At 35.1% G+C, this 24,985-nt stretch overlaps 1 protein-coding gene across 1 annotated transcript in view; it reads left to right on the top strand.

Moving 5' to 3' along the window:
* The window catches only part of LOC142352898 (uncharacterized), a 69,134-nt gene that overhangs the window by 28,216 nt on the left and 15,933 nt on the right, over positions 1-24,985 (top strand). Inside the window, exon 4 of the mRNA XM_075405053.1 lies at positions 20,803-21,102. Within this exon, the coding sequence (XP_075261168.1) occupies positions 20,803-21,102 (300 nt within the window). The remainder of the gene's footprint in view (positions 1-20,802; positions 21,103-24,985) is intronic.

Here is a 24,985-nt window from a genome sequence, read left to right as displayed (position 1 = left end):
TCTCCAACATTTGGAATGATGAGTTCTTCTTTTGAACATTTGTTCCTCTGCTGCAGTGAAGGTAAGTCTTCTGACGTCCCTCTGTTCCAGATGTCATTCAACAGCTTCTGCTGATCTCTGTATAGTCGTCTGTAGCTGGCTGGATTACCAGAGAACAACAGATTCGGCCAAGTTACGTTCAGGTTTCCAGCAAGGAAATGATTCGGTGTTAATGCTACTAGGTCTTCGATGTCTCCACTCGCTGCTGTTATCGGAAGATCTTTCATCAATTGTTCGAAAATGCAAAGTGTTGTGCGGAGTGAATCTTTCTTCATTAGCTGTTCTTTGAGCACATTATACATAGCTTTTGTGCAAGATCTGACAAGTCTTTTCCAAACACCACCGAATTGAGGTGCCCCTGGAGGATTGAAAGACCATTTGATAGCGTCCAGGCAAGCTGCTGTGTTTAGCCTATCAACAAGTTCGAAGTGGACAGCTAGCACACCAAGAAAAATGAATAAGCATACGCACTCTTTTACAGTTCTTCTGAAGAGCTTGACTTCTAGAGGTCCAAAGCAATCTACTCCGCAGTTTGTGAAGGGTTGCAATCGAGCCTCAACTCTTCTTTGAGGTACATCACTCATCTGGGGTAAAATTGCACTGGCATGTCTTCTGCACGTCACCCAATTGTTTTTCACTGATCTGGGAGCATTTTGTAGCTCAATAATCCAAAATCATTTTTGAATCATTCTGCGGAGATATTCAACGCCTTCATGGTGGTACAGCTGATGTTCATGATTGAGATAAAGTTCAACCCCCCAATAACGACAGCTCAAAATGATAGGATGTTTTGACTCGTGATTCATCTTAGCTCCCCGTAATCTTCCTTTGGCTGGTAGTGCACCTTTGGCATCAATGATTGGAGCCAAAAAATAATTTTACTGTTGGAAGGATTTTCCTGTCCTGCTAACAGCGCTTTCTTCTCGTTTGGAAATAGTTCAGATTGCACTGATTTCCAAACCGTCGATTCGGTTTTTGACAAAAGTTCAACTGTTTTTCTCAATCAATTTCCACTTTAAGATGTAAGTGATTGTTCGTCGTAATCGCTAAACTGACTGAAACGTTGCCATTGAAAAACTGTCTCTTTCGATTTCTCGTTTACAAAACATAAATGTTCTTCAATTTCGTTTGTTGCCGGATGATGATTGTCTTAGACCAGAAAAACCGGTTTCTTTAACCAGTCCGGGCCTTCAATCCAGTCACTGTTGCTTAGTTCTTCAAAACTAATTCCGCGAGTTCCGAGGTCGCTTGCATTCTTTGTTCCTTGTATGTGATGCCACTCATTTACCGTAGAAGTATCTAAAATCTCAGCAACTCTGTTGGCAACAATTGTTGGCTGCTTCTCGTTGCTGGATCGTATCCAGTGGATTGAGTCCGACCACAAGAACACTTGGTGGAAATGTATTTTATGTTTTGCGAGAATAGCGTTCTTTAAACGTTTTCCCGTTAGCGCAGCCACGAGTTCTAGTTTCAGTATCGTGTGGTGCTTCAGGAGCTCGACTCTAGCTTAACCAATAACAAATGATACATAACGTTCTTGAGCTGAGTTTTCACTCACAGTATACGCCACCGCGCAAAGGGCGTCTTCTGAAACATAACTGAAACGTTAAGTTCGTTTTTTACTGCTTCATCAGTTGTCCGATACCATCGTGGTACCTCAAATGGCTCTCCGACGTTGAGCTCAGGCACCCAGCTGTGGAAGTCGTCATTTAGATTGTCGCTGATATTTAAGTCCAACTGTTGACCACGTGTTTGCCATTTACGTTTCAGGATTATCCTGCCTCGAATAACGAAAGGCGCTAAAAATCCCAAAGAATCAAATACACTGGAGACTACTGATAAGACTTTCCGTTGCCTCCAGTGCGGTTTTGGCTCAAAACTGTGTCCTCGGCAGACTTTCAGCGTGTCAGTAACGTTGTTCCACTCCATCCCAAGTATCGTTAGTGCTTTTTCGCTTTCATTTTTTTCGTCGAAATTCTTGGTCCACATTGTGAGCTTTAATCCACCTCTAGCGAGCATGTCCGTGAGATCCTTCTTGAGGATAATCGCTTCATCCTTTGTGACAACAGATATGAGAAGGTCGTGCATGTAAAAGTTGATTTGAGCGACATGACTCGCCAAAACAAAATCATCTGCATTATCCCGCGCACAGTTTTGCAACGCGAAGTTTGCACACGTTGGAGAAGATCTGACTCCATAAATGTGACGATTGCACCGGTATGTCTGAATATTCTTGTCTGCAGTTTGCCACAGAAAACGTAAGCATTCTCGATCTTCAGCTCGTACTTCTACTTGTAAGAACATCTCCTCAATGTCTGCACTTAAAGCAAAAGGTTTCTGTCGGAATCTAGCGAGGTTTCCTTTTAAGTTGGCTAATAAATCTGGTCTTGCTAGCAATGTGTCATCCAAGGAAAATCCACGGAACTTGCTATCAGCGTTGCAAACTTTCCTCTTTTTATCCGGCTTATTAGGGTTAAGCACAGGATGATGAGGCATATACCAGACGCCTTGATTACTTGATTTCAGCTCCTCACTCGTAAGAAAAGAAATAACATTTGGCCAAGTCAGACTGAATTGTCGCGTTGTACTTGTCGAGTAGTTGCTCGTCCGAATTGAGTCGTCTCCGTAGTGATTTTGGTTGTCCGAGAGCTGATGAATAGTTGTTGCTCAATCACTCTTATTTTCCGTTCCAAAGTATTCCTACTTCGTAAAGCTCTCCATTAAACTTCACCGTTGTATTCAAAACCTTATCCGCTATTTTTTATTCTTTGCTTCATTGATTGGCAACTATCAAAGTTCCATAGGATTCCATATCCCACCACTTTTTGACATCTTCAGCCAATTCCAAATCTTCCAGATTTGGTAATTTACAAGAAGCATCACACACTTTCAGATCTCTCTTCGGCAAAGGTCCACTAACTGTCCAACCAAGTGGAAGTTTGACTGCCCATGGTTTGTTACGTCCACTATTTTTATATTCTAGCGGTCTACTTATTTCGTAAGCGTTCTGGCATAAGATAACTTTGACTTTTTGATAATATGGATAGCTTTTCTTCATTTCGCAAAGATCATACACAGTTTTTGCCAACTTGCATTGACTCTCGACTGTTAACAGTTAGCTGGAGACAGCTCTGTTCTGCTGAATTAACCGGTCCAATTTTGGCCTGAGCTAACTTGCAGGTCGTCAATTGAGTTCCATGCATTCCGGTCACGTTGAATGAGATTAGTTCGCCAGTTATATCCAATTTTCTCGTCAACCCACGTTTGTGTTGAGCCGGTGTAACATGCTGCAAGTGTATCTTGGAATCGTCTGTTTTCACCGAAAATTCGTACTCTTGCAATTTGCAAGAGATCTAATACTCATTCAACTTTGCTGGTCAGGTTCGTACTGTCTTTAGGTTTCTCTGCACTAAATTGTTGCTTCATTTTCTGATGCAACAATCTGTTGTGTGTTTCATCAGAGCCATCAATTCCACACTTTCTTGATTTCTGGCATTTTTTTGCTGAGTGTTTTTTTCCTAGGCAAGAAAAACATAAATTTTTCTCTTTAACTGCAGCATTGCGTTCGTCTACCGACATTGTCTTAAACTTTTTGCAGTTCCAAATTCAGTGGCTGTCGTTGTCGATTGAACATTTTGAACTCAACTTAGAACGTAGAATTGTTCGATGCATTGATCGAAGAATCTTGAGGTTGCTTGTTTTTCTTGGCATCAGCTCTTTTATCATTTGACCATCGATTAATAGAGTTACTATCGGTCAAACTACTGTTACTGCTAACTGGAGAACTATTGACAAAGCGCTCATGCACTTGAGCCTCCTTTTGCAACCATTCGTTCAGTTCCAAATAATTGGGTAGCTTGTGTCTCCTGATGGGGCTTTCCACAAATGCAAACCATCTTCTTTTGATTTCAGTTGGAACGTTGCTGCAGTATCCAAGTTGCTGCTTGAGAAAAGGTTATTCGAATAACCAAATTGCTGAAAAATTCCAACAAACGCTGCTATTGAGTCTACAAACTCAATGAATTTTAGTGAATCGTGATGCTTGATAGCAGGGAAGCTTTGAATTATTGCTAATTGAGTTGAAACAATCAAACTTGGTTGTCCAAATTTCCTCTGCAGAGTTTTCCAAGCTTGCTGATACATGGTTCCTGAGAACCCGAGTCTTGCTATGGCTGTTTTTGTTTTGCCTTTGACCAAGCCTTTTATATGACCCATCTTCTCGTCGTTCATGAGTGGACTGCTATCAATCATTGAGAGAAACATTCCACTCCATTCCGGCCACTCCAGAGTGTTGCGGACGAATTCGCGCATCTTCAGTTTAGATAAGCTACGTTGATGAAAAGATGAAAAACCATAGCCAATAATTTATGATTTAGGGGTGAATTGAGTTGATAATCTTACCGATCTTTCAGGACTTGTGAAGAGTTGGCTGAAAACCCTTGTCTGCGTTGCAAATGGACTCATCTCTCCTGATGACTTGATGAAGTTGCCAACAGCAACATCTGTTTCCCATTCATATACTCTTTTGCTGATTCTTGAAAGCAATGGTGTGCTGTAGGTTGAGGCCTCGTTATGCATAACATGTTCTCTTAGCTCAACACTCTCTGGCTCAACATTGTTACAATCGTTATCCTCGACGTTTGGTTCGAAATCTGACGCCTTCTGACCTGCTGAATTAAATTCAACATCGCCAAATTCCGCTTCCATAAGGCGAAGTTCTTCTTCTTCTTCAAGTAGTCGCATTTTTACTTCGTGTTTTCTTTGCGCTGGTTCAGACTGCAGCTAAAGTTTTCTTTTCTCGAGCTGCATGCGTTTTTTGACATCTTCTTGTCGTCTTTCCTTTTGCTTCATTTTCATCATTGCTTCACCCTCTGCGTGATGATATGACTTGCTGAAAGCTCCTTTTGGGGAAGAAGGAGAGTTGTCTCTTGACTGATCCTCTCTGGCTGATTCATGCTATCAGTGTTACCAGACGAATGTACGTTTGTTGCTGTCTTTGAGCCTCCAATACCTTGGCCACCATGAACAGAGGTGAAAGACACGACAGATTCATTTTCAAATCGAAATATTTCGCTCGACTTTGTTTTGGTAGCAGTTCGATGTTGCATAAGCTTCAAAATTGTGTCCCTATGCTGCTCTAACCGCTAACGATTTTCATCCGTTCGTCTTTTTACGTCTTTGGAGAACTCCGTTTCCTTGAATATTTCTTCCACTTTGTCCAGTAACTTCTGTAACCCTTCCCCTTCAATGAAATAGTTGTTCACTTCCTGCTGAAAACGTGGGAGACGGTAGTTGCCCTTAAGTAGGCGGAAAACGTCTTCCCGTCTATTTCTCAACTTTGAGTACTCCTGGTTGAATTTCACGAAAGCTTTTACTTCTGCTTCGTCGTCTTTCCGCATTTTCACAAAATATTGTTTTGCTAACTCATCGGTTTGTCGAGAATCCCATGGGAAACCGCCGTCACCTTCCCGGGGAATAGGAATTGCAATCATTCTGGCCTTGAGCTGTTTCTCTTGAAGTGGCATTGATATAGTGCAGCAGTCGCCTCGCTGCGCGTCAGTGAAGTTGATGAATTCTTCGGAGCCGGAGAACTGGATTGACTGGACATAACGCTCGAATTCGGCTCCGTATTTAGAAACTTCCTTAACATTTTGAAACAAGAACATTGATTTTCAATCATGAACTTCTGTTTTTCGAATAATTCTGCCATCGAATTAGTCTTCTCAGAAAAATAAGTCAAATAATGCAAAATTTTTTCAATCTCAATTGCTCAAAATTGTTCATTTTCAATGTTCGGGTCGGCGGACCAAAATGTTACTGCTGATTTAAAAAACTCCTGAAGTGAATTACACCGTTACGGAGCCTGGCTCGTTAAAACAAAGATTTAAAAGGACTGTGTTTTTAATAAGTATCTTCTATAAATTTAATCTCAAGACTTCTTAGTGCCGACTGTTCTTTATGAGAGCCATGGTTGTTCTGAAAAACTGTATACACATGATATTTTCATTGGACAGGATACAATATAACAAAAATTCCTTCACGCAAGTCAACGGTAAAAATTACGCAACAATTAAAGTTCGCAACGTTCCATTTGATATTTAAAGGCTATGAAACTTCCAAAATGACACGAACTATACCACAAACAACAGAAATCAGCATCATTAGCGTTATGTAACTTTTTATGAACATTAGGAAGACTAAATAATGGAAATCTGCTCGATTTACTGAAAAAAACATTGAGTAAATGTTCTGAGGTTCATAGTGATATTTATAAATAAAATAACATTGCACTGTTAAAAATGAGGAACTACATAACCTAATACTCTTGTGAAATTTATAGGCGAAAACAGAATATGTTATAAACATTATTAAAGCACAACGCGATTAATATCTATGTTAAATCGTAATCATTCCGTGTTAAAATAATTAAATCAGTTATGCATATGAAATTAGCTTTGGGATAACTTATTGGACTCTTGTTTGCTTTACCATAGCAAATACATTCAACCAAATTCAACACAAAGCGTGTACATATGACATAATTCATCAAATTTAGCACTATTTGCGGGAAATTCTTGTATAAATTGGTTTATCGTAAAATAATACAACATAAAAATTTTATATAGACTCTAAATGATAGCTAATGGGTTAAATACATTAGGGGCATCACTGTTGGCTGTTATGCTTACAATGGTTGCGGTATGAAACGTAGCAGACAAACAAATCCAAGATATTTTGGTGATAGCAGTTAAGAGTCAGGTTCCGCCGTACGCCAGCACTTCTAAAATTTTCCAGAAAACTAGTACTTGTTAGTGGCACCATGATGTAGGACTTGCCCCAGGGAGTTTGCCGACCCCCCTTTTAGGGTCCTAACTCTTGGACCTTGAGAGATACTTGGGGTCAAAGTTCGCGTTTTCACGGATTTTTTATACAAATCTGCACTTTTTAAGGGATTCAAACACAGCATTCGGGCATAGATTGATTTAGCATCGTTAGAACGATAGACTAGACTCTTCTAAGCACATAATTTGTCATGAGAAGCATTAAAACCATTTTTAAACAAACAAACATGCCTGTTTTCTGAACTAATTTTCGACATTTCCTGAAATAAAGCCATTTTGGTTTCAGAATTAAAGGAAAAATTAAGCAGTACATTTACGAAGTTGAAAAGTTCTGTCTATTGGTCAGATTTAGAGTTTAGGCTTAACAGTTTAAGTATCTGATCTCAACTAATGTTGCTAATTTGTACATTAACTATCGCAATAGATTATAAACAACTACCCTCACTTATAGAATTCTTGGAACATAAATAAGCCGATAACTTGTCATTTTCCACAATTCTACTTTATCCGTTTCCATGTTGCATTAGTGATGAGAAACTTAGAATCTAAGTCCTCTAATGCAAGAGTTCTCCACATTATACATATTAAGCGAATGTTTATTCCAGTATTGATAGAAGATTTTGATTTTTGATATACATTTCTTAAGTCTCAAATGCAGTCAATGAAAATTGTCACAGAAATTGTGCAATTGAAGAGCTCTTTGAGTCGAAATTTAATCGAAAGACTTAACTATAGGGGTTCCTTTAAAACTTATATTCTATGCGGTTGATTGCACCATTTATAAATATACTAATTGGGTTTTAAAGTGAAGTTTAAGTGTACATGAAAAAATAGAAATTAAGTTCAGACTTACAAAAACAGAAAAGATCCAGTCAATTGACTTATTTTAAATGGACACTTAATTGATGCCACATCAATTTTCATGACAGAATGTGGATCATATCACATCGGAGTGATCAAATTTTTAGACGGGAACTGAAGTGAGTGGGGAATTCATTAATCGACCCTTGACCTATTTGTCAATTAAGAGGGGATAAATAGTCTAATACCCTTTCTGATTCCCGAGGGCATTAGAGGATTAAGAAAGAGCCCACTGACCAATGCATATTTAAAGACGGGATTAATCGTACCCTTATCATCCCCACCACACCCCCCCCCCCCACAAAAAAAGTGAAAAACTTCTATCTGAATACAAAATTAAACTAGTGTCTCTGACTATTTTTTTAGTTTACATGTCGGTACATATTGAGTATTCAGCGTTGTTGTTGTTGTTGTTATATAGATTATTTTTGTACTGGGAAAAGCGTTTCACCGCTTGTTGGTATACAAATAGTGCCATATACCAAAACTAGCTTTCGTGACCTGAAAATGAAATCGTGAAAGAACAACGTTTTTAAATCTCGTTGAACCAATAATCTGCCTCTTGTTTATACGGTTTTCGTAAAATATAATTGAGGAAAATCTGTTAAAATTATTTTAACTAAAACTTTGACTGAAACTTTATAACCGAGTGGGTTCTACTTCATTTCACCCCTATTCATTTAACCCCCTGTCATTTAACCCCGATTTATTCACCCCTCTATCATTTAACCCCGCTATCACTTCACCCCTCTATCATTTCATCCCGCTAATTAGCAGTCGACATTAAAGGCATGTTTTGTCATATTTAAGTGGATAGATTAATCCCACGTTCGGTTGTGATAGTTTCATATCAAGTCCCACGGGCCGCTGAGGCATGGCCATGGCCCGCGAGGCATGACCAAATGATTTTATTGCTAATTTAATAATCCTTATTTTATAGGGATTAAAATCGGGGTGAAATGATAGTGGGGTTAAAAGATAGAGGGGTTAAATGATACAGGGGTGAATAAATCGGGGTTAAATGATAGGGGGTTAAATGAATAGGGGTGAAAAAATGGGACACCAACCGAGTGTTAATCCGAGTCAGAATAATCGTTTTCTATTGTGATTCCAGCTGTGTCTAATTAAATGTTTATATTTCAAAATTATGACTGAAATATGTTGTGGCAAAACTTCCAACAGAAAGAAACAAATAGAATCGGCAATCCAGCCCAACTTATGCTATTATATTTTATGTTTGATTATGAAAACTACTCATTCAAACAAAGAACAATAAGTCAGTGAAAAATGTCAATTTGAAAAAAAAAACGCTCCAATCAAATGTTGCTCACTAATAAAGCGGCTTGACATTTACCAGAACAGATTATCGATTAAATAAAACAAAATGAAAAACTACTTTTGTCTAAAATTTTATCTCAATTTGATCACAGTATCACCTAGTATTGTCATAAATTTCCTTAGCTTTTTTAGCTGACTAATTTGTCGTATGTATAAATTATAGTGAAAATGAAAATTATTCCATGAAGAATAATTCACATATAATAATTACAAAACGCCGTACATTTTTTTAGGTAAAACAAAATTAGCGGCTGATATGATTCTCGCTTTTCCAACTCTTAATGCAGCTTGCCGAAGAAATTCTTTTTTGGAATAACTACTTTTAGTTCCAAAGAATCATTAGCAACATCCATCCCTTCCAAGTTTACAAATGTGATTGTTTTGAAAACTTCAGGCAAAATTCCTCGTGTGGTTTTTGAACTATGGGTGTGACCTGTGGGTGGTAAACCGAGCAAAAATTGTAATATTATATATATTAATATATATTTATATATATATATATATATATATATATATATATATATATATATATATATATATACACATATATATATATATATATATATATATATATATATATATATATATATACATATATTTATACAAATAAATAATGACCCGAAGTTACAGTTTTTGACAACCCGAAATAATTTGTAGTGGCGAACAAGCATTTTCCAGTCGAAAGACCTCTGCATCTTATTGGAATTGGAATATTTTTTGAATCGCGTATAGACACAAAGCATAAATCGATGCTTTTGAATTCTTGGAAATGACCTCCTATATATTGTATCTTTAAATCAAGTCATCATGATCTACCGAAACCACTGAATAATAATTTTATCGTAAACCTTAAAGTATTTTTGCTTAAAACTTACTTATTAGCGGGAATTTTGATAAAAATTTCTCTTCAGATTTTTGATATTATTATATATACAAGAGCTTGAAAATTTTGTTTTATCATTATCACAATCGAGTAAAAGTTTCAATCATATTTATTTACAATATGTAAAAAATATTGACAACGTAAATTTTAAATAAAATAAAAGAAAATCAACCGCTTGATGCATAAAAAGTAATATTCATGCGTAAAAAAGCACAAAAAATCTTAAAGAATCAACGTTTTAGCATCATCTTATCCTGGAGAATATAAAAATATTGAAAGAATCTCAAAAATTAATGCAGTTTTTCTAAGCGCTTTATAAAACGCAACATTTGTGAATCTCTGCAAAACATGCCAATTGGCAAAGCTGGCTGAACGAAAAAGAATGGTTGGTATAAATTTCATAACAAACTACAAGTTTGAAAGTTAAAACAACAATTTAGTGCGTACTGATTGGTGTTCTTATTGTTTGATTCAATACATTCGGCTTATTTTAATTTCCGACCCATAATATGATTTAGCACAGATGTAAAACAACGAAAATAATAAAAATGTCAATGAGATCTTTATTCAAAAAGATCAGATACAATCTTTTAGCAATAGTTTTTTCTTTTATCAATTTTCCTATTTTCAATTTCTGTGTTTGAAATAGAACTGTTCTGTATTTTTATACTTAACTGGTAAACAATTTTAAGCGTTTTTTCTCCGAAGAGCACCTCTTTCTATTTTTGAAAACTTTTTTAAAATGAAATTAACAAAAAACACTGAAAAGGAGTCTGAAAAATTGTTTTTACCGTTCAAGGGTAGGGAAGAGAAATATGTTTTTAAGGTTTTTGTTTCCAACAACAGTTATCCTGGAAGATTTTGGCTATAATTTATGGCAGATGATTGGCCTTTTAGTATAAGTGGCCAGAATATCGCCAATTCCTAAATAACACCACTTTTAAGGGTGTTCTAATTTTTTATCTTCCGGCTATATTGGAAAAATTATCGGCGAAATGGATGTTTTCAAGTCGCTGAATACGTTCGCACACTTTGATTCTTTTTTTCTCGAATTGTCAAAAATTCAAAAAAAAGTGATGTGGTCGTCAATTTTAATCTGTTAAAACTACTCTTGGTTGTAGATCAATCACAACTGTCCAAAAAGGAGTAAAAGCACGTTGACATAGTTTTACAGATTGGACGTTCTCCCTGATTTTAAAGCTGTTGCCTTGATAATGAATCGCATTTTCCTGGTTTTAATAATAATTAAAACCTATAATTACAACAAAAAACATCTAAATATTGACTACAGGTTCCTGTCAGTGGAACTCCAAGTACCATTTTATATCAATAGGCATTACCAACAAATTTCAAATGGCCGATATTATGATTATTCGCCGAGAAACTTATTTTTCTCTGGTCGATGTTCGTTGTACTTCGCTGTGCAGAAAGTAAGAAATAATGACCCAGTTTTGAAGCCGGAGAAAATCCTGACAAAAGAACCGTCACACGCAGAAATAAATCAGTTCGGAAAAATTAATTTTGCAACCAGTGCAAGTTGATTTTAGAAAAAGGAAAGCAATTTTTCGTCTACACTATTCTTGTTTTCCTGCTAAATCTTTTCTAGGTTGAACCTTTTTGAGAAAAAGCCTGTTTCTATCGAAACACTTTCATAAAACCTATAATTCAGTATTTGCTCGTAGAATTGAATTGTCGAAATTTCTGAAAAAAATGTGATGTGATCTTTATTTTGTCTTGAAAAACAAGCAGCCTAAGCTTCCTTAGGAAAAAATTCCTAACTTTATGAACTAAATAATGCCCACAACACAAAATTGTTGCAGAATTGTTTGAAGGCGTACAATATGTCAAATGGAATCCAAAATGAGGTAATAATCTGTTGAATAAAAAAGAAGGTTAACCGTTTGAACCTTTTGTGGTTTGAAGTTTTAATATATTACACTGAAATGTCAAAATGTAACCATTTGAACAACTTTTCATAAAAAATTTCAAAATGGAACAGTTTCTATATACATTGACACATTTTCATTCATAGTTTTTTTTATTTATTACGGCTTCGTTTTCTTATTATCACGGCTTCCTTTGAAATTTGTTGAAAAATTTATGTATTTGATTATTGTTTAGAACTTAGATCTTAATTCGTATATTTGAGTTTTGTTGGCAGCAATAGTCCAATACAAAAATAGTCTGCAACAAATTTCAAAAGAAAAGAAGCTATGATAATTGGAAATCGGAAAAATTATGAATGAAAATGTTTGAATGTATTTTGCAGCTTATAGTTTAGCTGCTAAATAAATGCGAGCAGTAATCCAATAAAAAAAAATCTTCAACAAATTTCAAAAGAAGCTGTGCTAATTAGAAATCGGAAAAAAATTATGATTAAAAATGTTTGAATGTATTTAGCATCTTATATTTTAGCTTGATTTTTGATTTTTGTTTTTATGAAAAAGCTTTAAAATTGGTTCCATTACGATTTTTCAATGTAACATATAAAAACGTGGGATCAAAAAATTTAACTTTTTTTTATTCAACAGTCTTTATTCAACTTTTTTTTGTACGCTTTCAAACAACTTTGTAACAATTTTGTGTTGTGGTCATTAATTAGTTCATAAAGTTAGGATTTTTTTCAAAGGAAGTTTAATTTGCTTGTTTTTCAAGACAAAATAAAGATCACATCACAAGTTTTTGAAATTTCCACAATTTATTTCTACAAGCAAATACTGAATTATAGGTTCGATGAAAATGTTTCCATCGAAACAGGCTTTTTCTCGAAAAGTCCCGCCCTAAAAAAACTTAAGCAGGAAAACAAGAATAATTTAGATCCAAAAATTCCTTTCTTTATTCTAAAATTTCTTTGAACTGGTTGCAAAGATAATTTCTCCGAACTGATATATTTCTGCATGTGACCGTTCTTTTGTCAGGATTTTCTCCACCTTCAAAACTGGCTCATTATTTCTTACTTTCTGCATCCAACATCAAACATCGACCAGAGAAAAATAAAGTTCTCGGAGACAAATCATACTATCGGCCCTATGAAATTTGTTGATAATGCTTATTGATATGAGAAAATACCTAAAACGGTACTTGTGGTTGCACTGACAAGAACCTGTAGTCATTATTTAGTTTTTTTTGTTGAAATGATTTGTTCTGTTCATTATTAAAACCGGAAAATGCAATTCATTTTCAAGGCAACAGCTTTAAAATCAGAAAGATTGTCCATTCTGTAAAAATATGTCAACGTGCATTCACTCCTTTTTTGGACAGTTGTGGTTGATCCACACCCAAGAGTAGTTTTAAGAGATTGAAAAAATTTGGTATTCAATGAATATGGCAATTCGTACTGTGGTGACACAAAAGGAAGTTAAAAAAATGAGTAACAGTTGATTTGCAGGGGAAATATTTGTTACCTGACCACTACCTCATAGTTCAACTAAAGCGCAGTGGTTAATAACAGACCAATTTTTCCTGGTATGTAAAGTCAGTCCCGGTTCACAAAAGTTAGTTATAGAATTCTCCAAATAATTTTTTTAAGGAAATATTTACGATTGCCTATTGGTGATCAGGCTTTCTGCTCGACCGTTCAGCTCTATGGGGGGGGGGGGGGTCGCTGGCCCTTGAAACCAATCTTCATCTTCACTAATTTTTTTTCTCGAACCAGAAAAATGTTACAAATTTTTGGATATACTCTAGGCGGAATCTTAGGATATGTGCCCAGTTTATGGGGAACATAAGGTTTAAGCTGAACCTGTACATCCAATTACAAAGTTACAATCAAGTGACAGATTCAATAACTTTAACCCATTGACCTCTTAATTATATGCTTAATCAAAAAGCAGATACATTAACAATACAGCATGGGGAGAATTTTAGAGCTGGTATTGAAGCAGAGAATAGAACTGTATGGGGGGGGGGGGGGGTATTAGAGATCTTGTGGTGAAAGGGGCGGGTAATTTTAGGGGGATAATTCGATGGCCTTTTGCTCATTAGTTGTAGATGATAGATGCTTGCTCTTTTGTCTGTCCATTGACATTTTGTCAGCTCAATTGATGACCTGAAAGCCCCCGAAAGAAGTCAAGAGCTAACAGCTAGAGCTGTCACGTGACCACGTGTATCTTTTGAGGAAAAGATTGGGAAAATTTACAGATTATCCTGCCAAATTGCATGTGATAGCCAGTGGCCTCAGTGGTAACAACTTAACATTAAATTGAGAATTTTTTGAAATCGGATGCATCGTTTTTGATGTCAATTGGAGATCTTATAAACTATTGAAATGGTATTTCGTTCTTTGATTGTATATTTTGTCGAGGCCAGCTAATTTTGACATCAAACAACTAATATCGTGTAATTCAAACAACTTTGTAAGCCTAAACCCAATTTCAAGAAATGGCAAAAAATGTTTTATCTTTCATGTTATGATTAGTGATTTTTCCATCTACCTGTGTAACTAGTTTTAACAATTAACTAAAGTATTAATTAATTAAGAACAAGTAAATTTAAAAACGGTTTTCGTTTGGAATTTCTTGGTGAAATGAAACATGACACTGTTAAAAAGAAACAACTTTTTGGGAACTTTGGGAAGAAATTTGAAGAAATTTTGGGGAAGATAATTTTTAGAACTATTCTTTTTGTTTCAACCGATTGCTTACCAGAGCTGTCAAGTTAATTTTATAATACGCGGGATATTTTAATTGATAAGTTTTTAGCCCACACTCTTACAAATGGAATCAGTAGAAGACAATTTTTTTCTCCTGGAATTTTATCAACTAATTGGCCTTTTAAATTTTTGTTAAACATATTAGCGATCCTCTTGGAGTGTTGCAAAAAAACAACGTTAATTTCTTTGAAAATTTAGGGACTTCAACAATTATAGTTTGCTATATTGATTATATTTGCTTTTTGTGTTATAATAACGTTACATCTGTTATGTGATAATTTTCCGGTGTTTGTGCTGGAGTAGTTTGTTGGTCGTCAGTGTTGTGGGAAGAAAACTGCAAAACCAGAGAATTACCTTTTACCTCGAACAGAAAAATGTGTCCCAAAAATTTCTCTTCTATTTGTTTGTTTCTAACGATTAATGGGTCGAAAACTCTTTCTGTTCATACGTGAAACATACATGATACCATAGAAATCACATTGTTTTTCGTACGCGATCCTTTTAAGAATTCAAAGGTACAATCAATTAAACATAACAAATAATTTTTGACCATGTTTAGTTTTCAATGTAGTCATATGTGATACTGCGTTAACTGCAAACACAGCTTGATTTGTTTTATAATAATTTCCCTAAAATTTCAAATAATAAGAAATAACAAATTTGATCCAGCGTTATTACTTTTGAAAGACGCCCTTGCCTTAAGCTGTACATTAATATTTACAAGATCGTGTTACCAATGTGATTTTATCTGGATTTAGAGAGTTAAAACTCACTTATTAACTGACTGGTGATCAGGATTTCTAAAAAAACTTTCTCAATCTTTGTCTAATCGGTATCATGGACCAATAATCTCAAAACTAAAATGAAAATATTTAGATTCATCATCATCCCTCTTTTTTTTGTTTCATCATTATTCCCTTTTTTCGACAAATGGGGACTGGCGTTGGTAGCGCTCCTCGCTCATTGATCAGAAAAAGCTTTTGAATAACCCTTACCTGCCATTGAGCGAGTTGGCAATAAAATGTCGCCAAGCCGAGATTTTTTTCTCAATTTTTCCCCTTCGCATGCGATTAACTAGCTCGCGTTGCTCAGGCAAATGATATTCACTATTTTTACATGATAATGTCTCGATATCATGTGTCCGCGACTATGACAGGCTGCGATTTGGTCACCAAAATTTCCCCGTTGTTCCTTACATGGGTTGATTAAAGTCTAACACAGAAATGTTTTCTAGAATAGACCAATTTCTGTAGTACTCTTGCATTTTAACCCTGTTTCTTCCGTTTTCTCATCTAGTTTGGATTGAACATTGTAGTGACCAGTTATTTTAAATTTTAGAACGTCTACTTGCACTTCCTGTGAGCAATATACTACATCAACTTTCGTTTGAGAATTGGTGGTCTCCCTGGTGAATCCTGTCAGAGACATATTGTTAATATCATACCCTCCGACAACGTTTTTATCGTCGAAAATTTTGCATTTGTTTTTGAGTGATCATTATTGAAATCTCCACACATTAAATGCATGCGTTTTGAATTTAGTGTCATTTTTTCAAAATGTACCTCAAAAGTTTTTGACAAAATTCGGATAAACTTGTATTGGGTTTGATGTATACAACAGTCAAAACCATTACTTTTTCCATAATTTTTGCTTTCAATTTTGATTGTTAGCAATTGACAGTTCCTACTAGGAAATTTCTGGAGATCCGTTTTCACGACATTTTCCCTCACAAAAATTGCAACTCCTCCTCCTTTTCCTATTTGCCGGTTGTTTGAGTCAAACAGCTGGTAACTACTGAGCGATAAACATTTGATCTTCCCGTCATCTTTGAACCACATTTCGGTTAGGCATATAGCCAATGGCTGTGTTTCTTCTCGCGCCGAAAAAGACTTTGAAATCGTTCAAATTTTTATAGGTTGATCTGATGTTCTAAAACAAAATATTATTTTTGATCGTTTTAATAAGCCAAAGCTCTTAACTGAATTAGAACAGTTTTACCACTACTTTATTGTAAAATGAAACTCCCATGAAAAAAAGATTTCACAGTTTAACTTTACAATAGACGAGTGGTAAAGTGTTCTAATTCAGTGAAGAGCTTGCAATAATTTTTTTTGTTTAAATTAGTACAAGTTCTTAACTGAATTAGAACACTTTTACCGCTGGTTTATTGTAAAGTTAAACTGTGAAATCTTTTTTTCATGGGAGTTTCATTTTACAATAAAGTAGTGGTAAAACTGTTCTAATTCAGTTAGGAGCTTTGGCTTATTAAAACGATCAAAAATAATATTTTGTTTTAGAACATCAGATCAACCTATAAGCTGGTTTACTGTAAAATGAACTCCATGCATTTTCTTTGATTTGTTAACCGTGTAAAAAAAGAACGCACAGGGAGTTTCATTTTACATTAAAAGAGTGGTAAAAGTGTTCTAATTCAGTTAAGAGTTCTCACTGATTTAAACGATTAAAATATTTTTTTATTGCAGAACATTAGATCTGTCTATAAAATTTTAAACCATTTCGAAGTTTTTTTGGCGAAACCAGAAACACAGCCATTGGCTATATACCTAACCGAAACTAGGCTCAAAGATGACAGCAACATCAAATGTTTATCGCTTAGTAGATACCAGCTGCTTGACAAAAGCAACCGGTAAATAGGAAAAGGAGGAGGAGTTGCAATTTTTGTGAGGGAAAACGTGGTGAAAACGGTTCTGCAGAAATTTCCTAGTGAAAAATGTCAATTGCTATAAATCAAAATTGAAAGCAAAAAATATGGAAAAGATCTGGTTTTGACTGTTGTATACCTCAAACCGAAAAAAAGTTTAGCCGAGTTGTCAAAAACGTTTGAAGAACCTTTTGAAAAAAACGACACTCAAGCCCAATGAGATGAATTTAATGTGTGGAGATTTAAATATTGATCACTCAAAAATAAATGCAAATTTTTTTACGTTAAAAAATGTCCTAGGTGGGTGCGATCTTAACAAAAAGTCTTTGACAGCATTAACCAGGGAGAACATCAATTCGTAAGCAAGAATTGATGTAGTTTATTGCTCAGAAAAAGTGCAGTTAGATGATCTAAAGTCTACAATAACTTATCACAACACTGTTCAAACTGAACTAGATGAGGAAACTAAATAAACAGGGTAAAAATGCAAGAGTGTTGCAGAAATTGTGCTATTCTCGAAAACCTTTTTGTATTAGAAAAACTAGTATTGAAATTCAAACACAATCCCAATGTTTCCAAGACAAATTTTGTCTCCTGGACTGGGACTCAGCATTTGAAAAATTTCAGCAAACTATCATTGATGAAAAAAAAACGTTATGTACCAGAGAAGAAATCGAAGACTCTCAGACATAAGAGATGGATCGATACCACAGTTAAAAACCTTGCTGCAAAAAGCAAAAACTTTATCGAAGATAAATGCAACAAAAATGACAATAAGAAGAGATTTAATAGAATTAGGAATTTGCGAAAGAAAACAGTTGTCGAAAAAAGGAAAAACTTTTCACAAACGTTTTTAGTTATGAACGTAAAGGTTATTAACAAAATATTCTTGATACTTTCAAAATGTTAGGAGGAGACACCTAAAAACAACAACAACCTACTTTATCGCAGGAAGAGACCGAAACTTTTAACCAGTTTTTCACCACCATTCGAAAAAAATAGCTGATAAACTGGGTCCTGAAAAAAAATAACATACAAATTACAAGCGTCAATATCAGATTTCTACACAAAATCAGAAAAATAGTTTTCTGTGGCAACCAAAAACGTGAAAAACAAAAACAGCTCAGATTATGACGAACGAAACAATTTGATACTCCGGAAAATAGTTTGCTGTTGTTCCGACTCCTACCTATTTGGTCAACAAATGTTTTAATGACAGCGTTTTCCCGAACTTCTTACCGTAATTATCCCACTGTATAAAAAAGGAGAACCTCTAATTGCTGAAACTTACAGACCGATCAGTTTGCTTCCAACAATAGGAAAATCTTTTGAGAAATTGGTTCTAGAAGGAATGCTAAATTTTCTGGAAAATTCAAACTCTTAAACAAAATCAATTTGGGTTTAGGCCAAATAAGAGCACTGTTGAAGCCTTGGTATTTCTAATTGAGAGCGTCAGGCAAGATTGGGAGGATGGTATTGCATAAACTAAAGCTATGTTCATCGATTTCTAAAAAGCGTTCGATACCGTTAAACACACAATCCTTTTTGGACAAACTAAACAACTTGGGACTGAGGAGTCACATGCAAAAATTTTTGAAATCTTATCTAGGCAATAGGCCACAAGAGGTAAATTCAGGAAATGTATACTCCAATTTCGCAGAAGTTGAGTATGAGGTATCAAAAGGATCGGTACTAGGACCACTTCTTTTTCTTGTGTATATAAACGACATAGGTGAGTACTGTAGTCTGAACTGTTTGACCTTATACGCTGACGATACTGTTGTTAAAAAGAAATGGAATCAACAACTGAAGATTTCAGCCAATTTTTGGACCTGGTTACTGATTACCTCATAAAAAACAAATTGACTATGAACTTAAAAAAAATTGCCTTGTGAACATGAAAGCCAGACGGTGAATTTCACAGCAACAAATAAAGATAAATGAAATATACCTGACACAAAGATCATCACTGAAATACTTAGGTATAGAATTGCATGCCAATCTGAACGTCGGCGAGCATATTAAAACCTTTGCTCAAAACTGAATAAATTCTCAGTACTTTTTTGCTGGCTCGGATCGATTTTAACTTTTAAACAACTGTTATCAACATACAAAGTGTATGTCTAGCATAATGTGAGCTTTGGCGTACTAGTCTATGGAACAAGCAATAAAACCCTAATTTTGCAACTTTAGTCAAAAAAGAACAAATTACTATAATTATTTTTAATAAGCCTAAATCAACCTCCACGTGCCCCGAACGAAAATCAAATCACATTTACTCAATAAGGGTCATGTACATTTTTGAACTGCTGAAAAAATTAGCTGAAATTTTGAGAGCAGGATGCCAAATAGATTGTCTCAAAAATGTAATTATGAGAGAAGAAATTGATACACTGCTAGCAAAAAGCGTCCAATCAAAACAACCTAAAACAGCAAACAAAAGCAGCGGCCTAAGTCCTAAAAAATAGGAGTGAGGGTACGAAAATGACTCAACTTCATTTTAAATTGCTGTCCTAAATTTGTTTTAGAAGTGCAACATATAAGTGCAAGAGAATTTAAGCGCAACTTAACTAATTTTAGGGACAATTTTTTCGTGGAGAGCTTGGAGTTTTTCGCTTTCTTTTTTTAACAAAACTCGACTGATCTCATAAAATTCAGAATAAGGTTTTGAGTTTTCCCCCTGATTTCTCCTACTATGATACGCCACGCATTCACACCATTGATCATAGTAATGGTACTGGTCTTTTCTAGTTTAGGACCTCTTGGACCTATTGGTGACCTGTCGAGTAGATTTGTTATAATGGTACATAATTCATACCATATGTGTTGCAGAGAAGTGTACATCCTACTCGAGAACAATTAATTATTAATTTGTGTTTTATTTGACGTTGAACGATCAGTAATGTATACCAATACTCTCCTAAATTTTAAGAAAACAATTAAACGGTTGTTGTGCTTGCTCCAAAATATTTTTGGTTGATTAAGGTAATGTAACTAGGAAAAAATGATTGATCTCAGTATCAGAACCTGTTATGATTACTACAGAACTTTTACGTTTTTTCAATGGTTACATGGAAATCTGTTTGATCCTCAAACCGGTTCATTAATCTTCGTTCGGACTTAGCATCGTAAATTATAAATAACGGAAGGCCCTTTTATGTTGCCGGATTAAGCGAACAAGGCCTCAATACGGTTTATACACTCTTCTGAGACTTACATGGCGTCGCAGAACAGATTTCGTGCATTTTCTTAGTTTTGTCAATTTAATAACTGAATTTAACGTTTTGTGACCTTATGAAAAATTATGTTTCTCGGTTTATAAAATGTTTATTCGTCGAAGAGCTTACATTTGTATCATCATTGTATTGTATAAACGGAATTCTTTATTTTTTTTATGTTGGAAACTTTGAGCTCCATCATCATTAGTTGAAATTGGAACTATACTTCTCAAAGTTAAACAAAATAAAGTTAAATAGCGGCTAGTTGTTGAGCCATTCACCTCTGATTTTCCAGTTTTCATGTTTAGGTGACACATCGCCTACCTCAACCAGAAAACACAAAAGAGCAACAAACAACAACAACACAACAACCACCTCAAGTGACTTCCCAAATACTCTTGTCCAAAATGGCCCCTCTTCCATAATCAACAGGAACAAACACCTCCATGGGGGCGTAGGGGGACACCTTACGGGGGTAATTGATGGGTCACTGTCCAATCACGTCGCGGGACTGGGTCCAAATGTGAACAATAATCATGTGTCTCTTTTGATCACACCTGCTACTCCCAGCAGAGTTGCGGGATTCCAGGCGCATAACTCGGTTACACGTTAGTGCTCACAAGTCCATGAACCCGTTTTAAGGGTGACGTTAAGGAAAACATCAATCAGTTTTCGTCGTTCATAGAATATTGTTGTATTTCAATTCGTACGAAATATTTTTATGTCGTTCTACTCAGTGCCAGAAATCATTAATTTTCTTGTTAGAAACTTTGTTACGATGTCAGAGTTGACTGCTTGGCTGATTAAGTAAAATAAGTTGGTGACAGCTCCGCTATTTCGTCTTTGTAAATTAAATTATTGTGTGCAAACTGTTGATTGCATAGTTCTTCTGGTATTTAATAAGAATATCTCTTTTTAACCATGCATGGTTGTACTAAAAGCCTTTCATCGGGGATTATTTCTCAGTTAAATTTTAATATGTGATAACCCAGGGATGAGGGTAAGATAAGAGGTAACTGATGTCGGCGAGTTAGAAAATTCACCGCAATTTTCTTACATAATTTTGCGGTGAACACCAGACACAATGGCTTACGTGACATTTTCGCGAACCTGTTCAATGAGGACTGAGTTGATTTCGAAGCAGAGCCCTGTCGTCAGACATTACAAGAGGAAATCTTCAGAATTGAAAGTGCCACTACTGATAACGACGCTTGACTTGATGTCAAAGTTAAAGGTTTCTTCGAATCAGGTTTCTTTGAAGTGAATGTTTTTAATCGAAATACCAAAATTTGCCCGAGAAGCATACCCGTTTCCTACAGATATCATGAGTTCATAGATGAACTGAAATACGAGCAAGCGATAATCGAAATCGAGAAATGATCGTTGAACTATATTTGTTGAAACAAGTTTTTCAAATACGTTATCGACGGCAAAGTTTACATAAAACTTTCCGTAAAGGCCCGGGAGAAAAATTATTTTAAGGCGAAAAATTTTGGACCCCGTTTTTTGTCTTTAAACTGTGTGAAAACTTCAGTGGGATTGCTTTGTTTTTTGCGGTACTTTGCAACATAAAAATGATTCAAATTAATACATAGAGAGAAAAAATTCCTAGCAGGAAATTGGGAAAAAAGTAATTGTAAGATTTCCTAGTAGGATTTGTGAGAAAAGCAGTCAAAAGTTTTTTTCCGAGCGGGAAATTACGGAAAAGCGGGCGAAGTGTTTTTCCGAGCAGGAAATTACGGAAAAGCGGGTGAAAGTTTTTTTCCGAGCAGGAAATTACTGAAAAGTGGGTGAAAGTTTTTTCCGAGCAAGAAATTACGGAAAAGCGGGTTTTAGTAAGATAATCAGGAATCCTAATGAGATTAGTAGGAATCGTTGCACCGGGTTTGATGTCAATTGGAGATCTTATAAACTATTGAAATGGTATTTCGTTCTTTGATTGTATATTTTGTCGAGGTCAGCTAATTTTGACATCAAACAACTAATATCGTGTAATTCAAACAACTTTGTAAGCCTAAACCCAATTTCAAGAAATGGCAAAAAATGTTTTATCTTTCATGTTATGATTAGTGATTTTTCCATCTACCTGTGTAACTAGTTTTAACAATTAACTAAAGTATTAATTAATTAAGAACAAGTAAATTTAAAAACGGTTTTCGTTTGGAATTTCTTGGTGAAATGAAACATGACACTGTTAAAAAGAAACAACTTTTTGGGAACTTTGGGAAGAAATTTGAAGAAATTTTGGGGAAGATAATTTTTAGACCTATTCTTTTTGTTTCAACCGATTGCTTACCAGAGCTGTCAAGTTAATTTTATAATACGCGGGATATTTTAATTGATAAGTTTTTAGCCCACACTCTTACAAATGGAATCAGTAGAAGACAATTTTTTTCTCCTGGAATTTTATCAACTAATTGGCCTTTTAAATTTTTGTTAAACACATTAGCGATCCTCTTGGAGTGTTGCAAAAAAACAACGTTAATTTCTTTGAAAATTTAGGGACTTCAACAATTATAGTTTGCTATATTGATTATATTTGCTTTTTGTGTTATAATAACGTTACATCTGTTATGTGATAATTTTCCGGTGTTTGTGCTGGAGTAGTTTGTTGGTCGTCAGTGTTGTGGGAAGAAAACTGCAAAACCAGAGAATTACCTTTTACCTCGAACAGAAAAATGTGTCCCAAAAATTTCTCTTCTATTTGTTTGTTTCTAACGATTAATGGGTCGAAAACTCTTTCTGTTCATACGTGAAACATACATGATACCATAGAAATCACATTGTTTTTCGTACGCGATCCTTTTAAGAATTCAAAGGTACAATCAATTAAACATAACAAATAATTTTTGACCATGTTTAGTTTTCAATGTAGTCATATGTGATACTGCGTTAACTGCAAACACAGCTTGATTTGTTTTATAATAATTTCCCTAAAATTTCAAATAATAAGAAATAACAAATTTGATCCAGCGTTATTACTTTTGAAAGACGCCCTTGCCTTAAGCTGTACATTATTATTTACAAGATCGTGTTACCAATGTGATTTTATCTGGATTTGGAGAGTTAAAACTCACTTATTAACTGACTGGTGATCAGGATTTCTAAAAAAACTTTCTCAATCTTTGTCTAATCGGTATCATGGACCAATAATCTCAAAACTAAAATGAAAATATTTAGATTCATCATCATCCCTCTTTTTTTTGTTTCATCATTATTCCCTTTTTTCGACAAATGGGGACTGGCGTTGGTAGCGCTCCTCGCTCATTGATCAGAAAAAGCTTTTGAATAACCCTTACCTGCCATTGAGCGAGTTGGCAATAAAATGTCGCCAAGCCGAGATTTTTTTCTCAATTTTTCCCCTTCGCATGCGATTAACTAGCTCGCGTTGCTCAGGCAAATGATATTCACTATTTTTACATGATAATGTCTCGATATCATGTGTCCGCGACTATGACAGGCTGCGATTTGGTCACCAAAATTTCCCCGTTGTTCCTTACATGGGTTGATTAAAGTCTAACACAGAAATGTTTTCTAGAATAGACCAATTTCTGTAGTACTCTTGCATTTTAACCCTGTTTCTTCCGTTTTCTCATCTAGTTTGGATTGAACATTTTAGTGACCAGTTATTTTAAATTTTAGAACGTCTACTTGCACTTCCTGTGAGCAATATACTACATCAACTTTCGTTTGAGAATTGGTGGTCTCCCTGGTGAATCCTGTCAGAGACATATTGTTAATATCATACCCTCCGACCACGTTTTTATCGTCGAAAATTTTGCATTTGTTTTTGAGTGATCATTATTGAAATCTCCACACATTAAATGCATGCGTTTTGAATTTAGTGTCATTTTTTTCAAAATGTACCTCAAAAGTTTTTGACAAAATTCGGATAAACTTGTATTGGGTTTGATGTATACAACAGTCAAAACCATTACTTTTTCCATAATTTTTGCTTTCAATTTTGATTGTTAGCAATTGACAGTTCCTACTAGGAAATTTCTGGAGATCCGTTTTCACGACATTTTTCCTCACAAAAATTGCAACTCCTCCTCCTTTTCCTATTTGCCGGTTGTTTGAGTCAAACAGCTGGTAACTACTGAGCGATAAACATTTGATCTTCCCGTCATCTTTGAACCACATTTCGGTTAGGCATATAGCCAATGGCTGTGTTTCTTCTCGCGCCGAAAAAGACTTTGAAGTCGTTTAAATTTTTATAGGTTGATCTGATGTTCTAAAACAAAATATTATTTTTGATCGTTTTAATAAGCCAAAGCTCTTAACTGAATTAGAACAGTTTTACCACTACTTTATTGTAAAATGAAACTCCCATGAAAAAAAGATTTCACAGTTTAACTTTACAATAAACGAGTGGTAAAGTGTTCTAATTCAGTGAAGAGCTTGCAATAATTTTTATTGTTTAAATTAGTACAAGTTCTTAACTGAATTAGAACACTTTTACCGCTGGTTTATTGTAAAGTTAAACTGTGA

This window comes from Convolutriloba macropyga, chromosome 14, assembly GCF_964194025.1.
Source record: "Convolutriloba macropyga chromosome 14, txConMacr16.3, whole genome shotgun sequence".
Lineage (NCBI taxonomy): Eukaryota > Metazoa > Xenacoelomorpha > Acoela > Convolutidae > Convolutriloba > Convolutriloba macropyga.
This window is presented reverse-complemented; position numbering and strand designations above follow the sequence as displayed.